Here is a 10933-nt window from a genome sequence, read left to right as displayed (position 1 = left end):
ACAATGGCTACTATTAACAGCCTCACCTGAGTATCCTCCCAGCAAATAGTTTGCTCAGCCTTCCTGGGAACGAACACTACTGCTGTCTGCCTTCTAGTGAAACTTCATTTAATACTCGTCAAACACCTGGAAATCTTGTGGATGATTACTACAGCTCAAGGAAGGGAGGGAGGGAGCTCTTTCTGTTTACTATGGCAGGGGAGGGATCTTAGTCCACGCAGCTTAGCTCAGATTTAGACACAAGGAGTGACCAGGTGGTTGCCTAGGACAGCAAATTGATCAGCGGACAGCGAGAGCACACACGACTAAGGCTGAGTAATTTTCAACTTTATCTACTACACAGGATGGGGGGAAGGGTCAGAAACAGCCACAAAGTGGCTCTGCTGAGACTTGCCCGGTGTTATATTTCAAGGCTTTTGGACTATCTGCTCCATCCAGCGATCTATCTGGCGCTGTCATTACTCCAGAGATGTAGAGACTAATTCCATCCTAAGTGTTCCCATCCTTCAAAAGGCCGCACTTGACTCCCGTTATTAACTCCGTGCATGATGAAGACATTCAAAAAGCCTCGCAGGCTTTCTCCCCGAGCAGACGCCTTGCCCGCCTCGCTCCTGCCAGCGCAGCAGACGAATTTCCACACGCACATCCATCCACTCGCCCGCTCCTCGCACACGGACACCCGTGCGGGAGACACACCCGCATCCCCGGGTGACCCCGCATTCCCACCGCCGCCTCCTCCTGCCCGAGCACAGCCTCTGCTCCCGCGGGGTGGCGAGGCGAGCCCTGGCAGGTTGCCGGAGCCCCGGCGGGGATCCCCGCTCCGCCGCTCTCTCTTTAGGGCTTTCGGAAACTTTCCTCCCCTCCGTGCCGTCACGCTCCGATAGCGGGGCTGTGGGCTGGGCTGGGCTGAGCTGGGTTAGGCTGAGCCGAGCCCTGCCGGGAAGTTTCTCCCGAGGGCGCTGGGTCGGAGCAAGTTTCCCGCACGGTCCCCGGGCAGCCGGAGCACTCGGAGCTTTGGGGACCGTGCGGGAGGAACGCGAGGTGGAGCTCGCTTCGGGGGAGGGGGAGACGGAGCCGGGGCGTGGGTAAGCCGCTCCCTTCTCCTTCCTCCTCCTCCTCCTCCTCCTCCTCCTCCCCCCTCGGCTGCTCCCGTCTGGCAGCCAGGCGGCCGCTGCCTCCGGCCGGAGCCGCCGCACTTGGGAAGCGGCCCCCGCGCTGCCGCCGGGATGGGGACGCCGCTGGCGGCTCCCGGATTCCTGCTCCTCCTGGCCGGCACCACGGGGTTCTGCCGGGCTCTCTTCTCGCTGCCGCTCCGCGTGTCCCGTCCCGCCGCCCTCGGCGGGTCCCCGCCCGCCCCGGTGGTGCTGCGGCCGGGGGGCAGCGCCCCGCAGCCGGACCCCGCCGGGGGCACGGACGGCTTGGCCCTGGCCTCGGATCCCGGGGGCACCCTCAACTTTTTGGCCATGGTGGAGAACCTCCAGGGCGACTCCGGCCGCGGCTACTACCTGGAGATGCTGATCGGGACCCCGCCGCAGGCGGTAGGAGCGGGATGGGGGATGCGGGCTTGGGGGGAGGGTGGGAGGGGGGCAAACTTCTCCTGGGTGGGAGCGAATCTGCGGGCCCCCCCCGCCCGGCCCAAACGCAACTTTCTCCCGGTGCTCAGTGCTGGCGCCTCCCTCCTTCTCCCTTTCCCTCCCCCCCTTCCCGAGAGATGGTGCCGGTGCTCGGCGCGGGGGAGCGGCGGCAGCAGAAGGGAGTTTCCACGGGCCGGGAAAGAGGGATGGAAGGAGGAAGGCGCATCCCCCTGCGCCCTCCCGAGCCCCGGCTGCCCTGTCCTGCCCCGACCCGGTGACCGCTCGGGAAATCCCGCGGACCTGGTCCCCGGTTTTAGGCTGTGTCACGGCGTTCGAATCCGCAGCGAGTTGCTCTGCCAGTTGGAAATGACCGTGTTTTTGGGAGACAGAGGGTGCTTTTTTTATTCATTGCTTTTTTAAGCTGCTTTGCATCGTGATTGGGCGCTTCGGTGGATCTTCCCCGTGCTCCCGGGAGAATCGCTCGAAATCTTCCTGGTAAACTAAGTGATGGTTGGGCAGAACCAGCCCCTTCTGTCGAGAATCCATGTGTTACTCATTAACAGCGCAAAGAACGATTGTGTTCTGAATATTGTTTTCGAATAGACCGTGTTGCCCTGAATCTCCCCCGTCTGCATCCACCAGCGTGGCTGAAGTGTTGTTTTTTTTTGTTTATTTTTTCTTTTTTTTTGCCATTTAGTTGCTCTTTCATCTGTGTCATGAGATCCCAGGAGGAGCAGTGCTGGGCTGCTGGTGGGGATGACTAGTCAGCTGAGTGGGGATTAATTTCCTGAGAGTCCTCGGGGCTTTCCCTCAGAACTTCATGTTTGCTTCAGGAGTTTAGGTCCTGTTCCCAGTGTACACACACACACACAAAAAAATTCCTTATTCATCTACTTAACTCCTCTAGTGATAAAAAGCCAATGAATGCCAAAATGCCCAGCCAACAGGAAGTGTTCAGCTGTCATTACATTTCTGGACGTCTGTGAACTCTTTCTTTTTTACACTTCTAATGTGAGAGGACTGGCCACATCATCACTCTCATCGAAGTGTACCACACTAGGATCAATACATGTATTGAGAAAGGCTGACGTGATCAATAAATGGAGTTTTAAAAAAAAAAAACCTAACTAGGTCTGGCATATCAAGGTGTGGCCCCACAGCCACAGAGGCCACGAAATAATTTTTCCTCTGTGTTGAGCACTGCATATTTGACTAGTTCTGTTCCTGTGGCGTTGTGAGTGCTTCATTACTCCAGGGAACATTCAAACATTCAATATTGGTTTCTGCCAGGATCAAGATACCAGACTTGATTGGACTAATAATCCAATTCAGTGTGTCTTAAATGAAAAAAAATAATTTCAGGTAGAAAAAGTGCCTATCAAGCGTATCATCTCCTTATGTGTCTAGGGGGATTCTGCAATCGGAAGAAATGGTGAAGGAAAAATGTGACACGCTTTTAATAATATGACTGGAGGTCTAAGAGGGAGAAATGTGCTGCCCTCAGTACACCCAGAGGCTTCACTTACGCTTAACAGCTCCTATTACTTGTATTACAGGTGATGTAAGGTTTCAGCTAAACTTGCCTCTGATTTCTTTTTCCACCTGAAAAAAAAAAAAGCTCTGAATGTGATTGCAAAGCTTTTACTGTTTTGAACTAGTTCTGAGTTCTTGCAGAGTTAATTATTTAAAAGACAGCTACTGGTGTTTAGCACATGTGAGGTTTTATTCACGAGTAGGCCCACCGAGGTTGTAAGTAAGGTTATAAATGCTCTTGTGCTTCCAAAATCAGATCTTGGTGTGTAGTGACTCAGTAGAGTGCAGTTAAAATTTACTCTCTACTTTTGATGAGGAAGAATTTGTTATCTCGGTCCCTGCCTGAAACTGGAAGGCTTAAAGATCACAAATGTACTTGTTGTTTTTTCCGCTTTGCAATGAATAGTATAAAGCTACAAAGCTGCTACTGGTGCTGCTTGAATCCTTCGCATGCTGATGCTAAAAGCAAGTGTCTGGATACTGCCAAGCGTTGGGATTGTGTTAAGCTCCTTGTGCAAGTAGTTTCCGGAGTTGGAGTGGGCTGTGCACGATCACGTAGAAAAGGAGAGATGTCTCTTACTGATCTAAACACTCCTCCCAACCCGACTTTGCTTCATGTCAGAAGCTGCAGCGTAAAGTGATGCTTGGACACATTCCAGTGCCTGAAGGGAGCCTACAAGAAGGATGGAGAGGGACTTTTTAACAAGACCATGGAGTGACAGGACGAGGGGGAATGGCTTCAAACTGAAAGAGAGTAGGTTCAGATTAGATATTAGGAAGAAGTTCCGTGCCGTGAGGGTGGTGAGGCGCTGGCACAGATTGCCCAGAGAATTTGTGGCTGCCCCATCCCTGGAAGTGTTCAAGGCCAGGCTGGACGGAGCTTGGAGCAACCTGGGCTAGTGGAAGGTGTCCCTGCCCATGGCAGAGGGTTGGAACTGGATGTTCTTTAAGATTCCTTCTGACCCAGGCCATTCTATGATTCCTTTATTCTTGCACCCCTCCAACATGTGGGGAATTCCCAGGCTAACTCCCTTCCTCACCCAGGCCTGTCCTAGCACTGCCGAGCCCACGCAGCAGGTAATACTCTCCTGACATTTTGCCAAGGAGGAAGAAGGATGCTGGCTGAGAAGAGCAGCAGAGCAGCACAGCTCCGCTTCCACACTGTCGGAGCAGAAGGGTGGATGGCAGAGCTGCCCTGGATGGCCTTGAAGAGAGAGGATGATTAAATGCACACAGGGCAGTAAGTGGACCACGACCAACTAGCAGGCTGTGAGAAGAGGCACCAGACTTGATGCCGTGGTTACAATAGTGTTGGCACCTGGTAACTTTGCAAGTGTGTGCGTCAAGCGTCGGGAGCTGCTGTGCCAGGATGGGGAATGAACATTTGTGAACGACTTCAGCACTACTGAGCTTGCCTCACCCCTCAGCTGCATTTTTAGAAATTTTCCTTTTTTTAATTTCTGTTCTTGGAAGGAAGCTACTACGACAGAATTTCGTTTTTCAGGTCATTTAAGGCACGCTTTTTGGCTTTGGTTCCAATTCTGATTTGTCATATAGCAGATAAACACGGCACAGAACTGCGATTCACAATGGCAGTTCTGAAACACTTGTTCTGACGGTACAAAAATAGAGCAGCTGTGTGAAGTCAAATTTATTTTATTTCCAAGGCAGGAAACTTCAGTGCAGTCAATCCAGTTTTGCAAAGTGTTTGCAGCCAAAGTGTTTCTGATCATTTACAGTTTTACAATACAGTATCCTTCCTAATCGTATCAGATCTCCAGACTAGCTACCAGGTGGTGTCAAATGTCATTACTCCCACTAATTCCTATTCATTCACATGTAGACCTATTTAAGAATTATGTGAAAGGTGAAAGAGGTGTATTGTATTGAAGAATATGATGTATTTGTCCCTTATTTCATGGATATATTACTATATGTCCTACTTCTCATGGATTATGTGCTTTATACCTGTCTGTATAGGTGCACTTCTTCCAATTCCAGATTTAAATAAGAGGTGCCAAGAGCACAGTATGAATTGCGTGCACTGTTCTTAGTTATTTCTTTAAATAATCTGATGGAATTCCTTTGCTCTATCTTTTATTATTTTGCCTCCCCTGAGATTATAAGCACTGTGAGAAACTGAATCAAAGATCATTTAGGGTTTTTTGCTATCTTCACTGCAGTTCTCTTCATATTAATTTTGTTTCTCCTATGAGCCTTTGACCAAAAGAATAGTCAAACCCTTAAAAAAACCTATGTTCTTCACAGCTTTCTTGAAGTCCATCTGGACTGCATTAAATGTTTGCAAGGAAAGTACCATTGCCTCATCTTGCCTCTTGTGCTAGTCCTCGTGGTGTTGAGGTAGTGGTAGTCCTGCTGATCCCACTGCATTTCCAAACTGTGTTTTTATTGAGACCAGGTGAATGTTATTCCTGCAGCTTCACTGCGAAGAGAGGCCGGGCTTGTGCCTCCTGAGAGCTGAGATCACACAGCTCTGGTCTGATGAGCGGGTATTGAAACCACAGCGGGATCCGAGTTGTGCTCTTAATGCCGCAGCTCCCTTTTTTCAGTGTCAGTTTTTTTCATTCTGTGCATGAAGAGGGTTTATCTGCTGGTCTTCCTAATGGCAGTTTCTTCTGTGCAGGGGGTGAGCAAAAACCTGTTCTGTAAACTTGCTCTGAAGTTTTAAGGTCAGAGTGGGTGCTGGGTCTAACAGCCTTCGCTGTGAAACACAAACTCCACTTCCCATATAATTGGTGGGAGGTTATCTTTGCTTCAGATTCTTCCAGCTATTAAAGAAAAGAAGGGTAAGGAAGGATGTGTATTAACTACCTCAAGTGTGTCATGGACTCTTAGAATTTATGGCTTCGTCTTTTGAAGGTGATGAACACACACATTAGCAAGTTCTCAACTTGCAGCCATTCCTCCTTAATTGGTGATGGCCTTTATTCCCTGAGTGTTGGAAGGAATGAAGATTGTGAGGGAAGATTCAACTGCTCTTGTAATTTCACTGCTTCACTAGTCACGCTGTAGTAGGTGATAAGGGCCTGATTTCTGGAGCTGTGCTATTCCCCAAGAAGCTAAGCTCTGCTTTCTTAATTTTGCTGAAAAGGGGTTACTGTCTTTCTAGATACAAGAAGTTTGAAAAATGTGATCTCTCTCCGTTCAAATATCAGAAGGCAAGTTCCATCTCAAGCCTCTTTTTCTGTCTTTTTGTTTTGCTTCAGTTTTTTTTAATAATTACCTGAGTCTTTTATGTTTATTTTTGAATTCTTTATGAAAGCTGAAGAAGGGAAGGGTTGAGAAGCAAAGATGAGTGCCGTGGTGCATTGGAGTATTTTGAGGTGGCAGGGTCAAAATCCCTCCGTGTCCACCTAATGGAAGTACTATTGAAATGCAAAATATTCCTATTGTTAAACGGTGAGTAAATTTTGGTTGTTGTCATTGAACGCCTGCAAAATAAAAATGAAAAGGACCTGGCAGTCCTTTTCAGGACTAATACAGTAAATGTCTGTGGCTTGGTGGGGTGTGATGTATTTTTGACCAAAGACAAAGCAAGTAAACATACCAGGTTTGCATTGACAGAAAAGTCCCTGCCTTTACAAATTAGCATTCCAGCACCTCCTACCAGCCAGAATTAGCTCTGGTAAAAGGGGCTGCGTGGGAGTAGAGCCTGTACTATAGAAATAACCCAAAACATGAGTAATAATTACAGTGCAGCTGCCCTAAGCAGGGTATAGCATTGTGAGTGTTTTGTAGCAAGGCTTTGTCCTTCTGTGTGTGTAAGTGAGCTGTGATTTCTATGCACAGGGTGACACTAAATGGAAGAGGCTCATTGTGGTTGTTCCTCAGGATGTAGAGCCTCACTAACTGTTCCTTTAAAGGTGCTTTCCCCTCTTCAGAGAAATAGTGGACACTTTATTTTCCAGGGTTGCTGGTTGTAGCAATTGTGCATTCAGACCCTGGTGGGTCAGGGCGGAGGAGCTGTTGTGAGGAGCGGGGGTGGTGGCACTCCTTGCATTTCATTCCCTGTCAAGGCAAAAGCATCAGTTAAATTTGGAAAGAGAAAAGTGGAGGGTGAGCAAATAACTGTTTTACCTGATTAAAGAGTAACTGAGTTGGGATTTGGAGTAGAAATTAGATGAAAATGAAACAGTGGACAAAAGAAAGCCCATGTGCAATTTCCATGTGTTTGGGTGATTTGGATTATTAAGGAAGGAATATTTTTCTTTTAGTTGTTTTTTCCCCCCCTAACCGGAGGGCTGTGAGCTCTAGGGATAGTGTCTGGCAAGACAGATTTAAAAACTCCTACACCTTGCAGAGGTCTTCATTTTCTTGAAGGGCACTTAGGACTTTGAGTATGCAAGGACACGTTAGCTATTAAATTGCCTCCACATATTATTATCTTTGAAATTTTCTCACTTACTGTGGGTGAAACAAGTCTGACCTGAAACGTTATCTGCTCGTGGTCAGGTATAACTGAAAAAGGAAGCTGGTAAAATGGCATACCCTTGCACGTGGGCCTCTCCAGCATGAGTGGGACAGACCTCTCTCCCCTTTCTTACTGCCTGTAAAATACAGATGTAATCGCACAAACACTTGTGTAAATAAGTGGAGGAACTTGTTGCTTCTATTTCAGCGCAGATTAGGACTTGAAGTCAAATCTTCAAAGTAAAGGAGGCAGCTCTCAGCTGCCTCAGAAAAGGAAGTGTTTTTTCCTGCCACTGGTGGGCCTGTCCCACATCTTGCTGCTTTTCAGCCTGGGTTTGCTCTATAGGTCTGAGCTCATGAAGCAAAAGCAGATACCACACTGCTGTTCAAATCAAAAGTTTTACATTTGAGTTTGTATCCATTAGTTCAGCGTCCTTCAGAGCACTTCAGGTAGCCCGGGACTAGAACAGATTTATATTTGCAATTTTTTGCACACGAACTCCTCCCTTTGTTTTAAAAGAACAAGTTGGCTGCCTGTCTGTCTCCTCTGCCCCTGCTTCCATCACAGCCACCCGTGTGCCTGGTGTTAAAGAACCGAGGGAGTAGGAACCAGCTCACTTGGGTTGGTAACAGCCTGGTTGAGACAAAGACCTCAGCATGAGCAATCCACTGTGCTTTTCCTGGCAAATTCAACACACAGCAAAGCTCCTCTACCCCTGGCAGCACCTGAGGTAGCTTGAGCACGTCTCCATCAACTCCCTGGTTTTGGTTTTGCCACGGCGGCGTGCTCTGCGCAGCAAAGGATGCAGCAGCCTAGAACCACCCGAGAGCCTCACCAAGGAGCTTGGTAAACTTCTCCCCCTTGGGATGGAAGTTTGGCCACTGAACCTGCTGGTTCCCACACACCCAGGCCTTTGAACAGGCTTCCTCCAGGCGTGGCTCTCCGATGGGTTTTGAGCTGTGCTCATCCCAGAGCAGCCGCGTTGCAAACTCATCTCTTGAGCCTTCAGAAAGCCTTGGGCCAGAGGCAATGTTTGCTCCATCTTTTGCCAAAAGTTGATAAAATAATACCTTTCTTCCCCTCTTCTCTCTTTTTCCCTCAGTACTTCCCCTCATGCTTCATTTTGCCGGTCTCTCCTACTGCTCTCGCTGCCTTTTTATGTCTGAGAGTGTTTTACGGGGAGGGCAGCAGGGGACAGATGTTCTAGAGCAGTTTTGTTTTTCTAAGAATCCTCCTCAAACAGATGAAACCTGTGGGGTATGGTGAGGACGCAATTTGAGGAAAATAAGCTAGATGGGGGAAAAAAGATTTTATTCGAGCGAAAATTACAATTCATTTAATACAATTAATGTGTCATAATTAGGCCCTTTTGAAGGGAATCTGTTAAGACAGTAATTGCACTCTGCAATCTTTTTTTCCCTCACTGCTGCTTACTAATAATTTGATATTCTGAAAAATAAATTACTTGTAGATTTTGTCCTATTTGCTCAGCTTGTGAGTACTAAAATTAGTTGATTTTATTTGGCTTTATGGTTGGCTTATTTTTGTACCTATTTACTAGCAAAAACTGCTGTTAAGCTAGATTGTGTGTGTTTAGGGAAGATGCCTGTGTCACACAGTAGTCTGCTCTCATTTTAAAAGAGGAAAGGTATTAATGCTGCAGTAACACTTGGTGAGCTTCTTCTCCCTATACACAAATGAGTCTGTTCTCAGGGATCCAAAACTCCAAAACCAGCATTTTTGTTTTAAAGAAAAAGAGATGACAACTCAAGAACTGAGTCACCTTCCCACTTGAGGGAGGGATTAAAGGCCAGGTCCTGCCACTTGACAGTGAAAAAAATAATTGGATGTTTTTGGCAGCCATCTCTCAGATAATTACTTGATGTTAGGGATCTGGTTGTGAGAGTGGCCCATGAAAGAGCACCTCAGAGCCCCCTGTGACACTGCAGCTGGTGCTCAGGCTCATGTCGAGGCCAGATGTGAGAATTTTCTAACCCACCCAGGCTCTTTCTGCTTCCTACTTTGCTGCCATAGGAAGCTTCCTACCAGAGAAGATCAGGCATTTGGGGCTTGTATGGAAATAAAAGCCTTACCTGCTGTGTCATCATATGGAAGGCTGGGTTCTGCATGTGCCCCCTTGGGAATTTTGTTGTGGTGTTAAGGAAGAAGTAAATTTGGAAGGTTGCCTTTGGCAGCAATAGCTTTGGCATAGAAAAGAAAATACTGGGGTGTCCATTTCGACTGCAGGCTTTGGATCCATTTTTGAAGTTGCGGCTTCGTGAAATCTGAAGGCAGGTTTTGGGGTTTTTTTTCTCTCATTTTTTCCCTACCTAAATGGAAGCTTTCCTTCCAAAATTCCATTAAGATACCTGCTGATACAGAAACCTTGGCTGTCAGTGTTTGCAGCCTAAGAAATTAACAGTTGTAGTGTCTTTTCAAGGCCAGGCTGGATGGAACTCTGACCAACCTGGTCTAGTGGAAGGTGTCCCTGCCTATGGCAGGGGGTTGGAATAAGATGATCTTTAAGGTCCCTTCCAACCCACGCCATTCTATGATTGAAGAGAGAACACACTGTATCAATTTGGAAGGTCTTCAGGGCAGTATTACCCTGCTGCTAGAGCGTGGTGTGGAAAGACCTGTGCTTTTATTCACTGTGCTGCCTTAGTACACGTCTGCTACGGGTAAGAGTGAAATGTGAGGCGTGTCAGAAAATGATTCATCAATCCTACTGCTCCTTTTCTGTGACTAAAGAGATTTTTATTTAATTCATTCATTTTTCTTCTCAGTGACTCTCGGGTTGCAAATAAGACAAAGGAGTTCAAAGGTGGTCACACTTCCCAAAAGTCTGAGAAGTGCTGTAGCAAGATAACATCTGATGCAGTCACAGTGCTTCAGTTTAACTGTCACAGAATAATCTTCTCATTACTTCTCGGGATGCGAAGTCCTTCAGGGAATAACACAAACATTTCACATGATCCAAAGTGCCAGATTTTTGCATTTGAACTGCTGAGATAAATAATGGGGGGATGAGGGGGTGGGAAAAGCTCGAAAAATGTCTCAGGAGCTGTAGTAAGGAATGCTGGTGCCTGTTACATGTTCCAGCTAAAAATTAACTTTCATTTGCACTCTGACGAGCCTTCAGGGTAATTCTGTATTGGCAAGTGACCAAATCCTAGTGATGCTGCCTGCAAGTTTTTGGTCAGTTTTGGAAGCTTTCTCAATGGCAGGCGTGCACAACGTTTGATGTTGCTAGTGGGAGAAATTCCACAATTCCACTGCCCTGAGCACCAACACCTCCAACGTGGCTGCACTTGCTGCCTTCCCTGTAGTGTGTAAAATGAACTTGAGGTACCAGACAATCACAGACGGGTTTGGGTTGGAAGGGACCTTAAAA

At 47.4% G+C, this 10933-nt stretch overlaps 1 protein-coding gene across 1 annotated transcript in view; it reads left to right on the top strand.

The window, feature by feature from the left end:
- Positions 1-545: 545 nt before the first annotated feature.
- BACE2 (beta-secretase 2) overlaps positions 546-10933 on the top strand; it is a 52313-nt gene continuing 41925 nt past the window's right edge. Inside the window, exons 1-2 of the mRNA XM_027689246.1 lie at positions 546-776; positions 921-1538. Of these exons, the coding sequence (XP_027545047.1) occupies positions 546-776; positions 921-1538 (849 nt within the window). The remainder of the gene's footprint in view (positions 777-920; positions 1539-10933) is intronic.

Source organism: Neopelma chrysocephalum, unplaced genomic scaffold (assembly GCF_003984885.1).
Source record: "Neopelma chrysocephalum unplaced genomic scaffold, ASM398488v2 Primary Assembly neopelma1_76, whole genome shotgun sequence".
NCBI lineage: Eukaryota > Metazoa > Chordata > Aves > Passeriformes > Pipridae > Neopelma > Neopelma chrysocephalum.
This window is presented reverse-complemented; position numbering and strand designations above follow the sequence as displayed.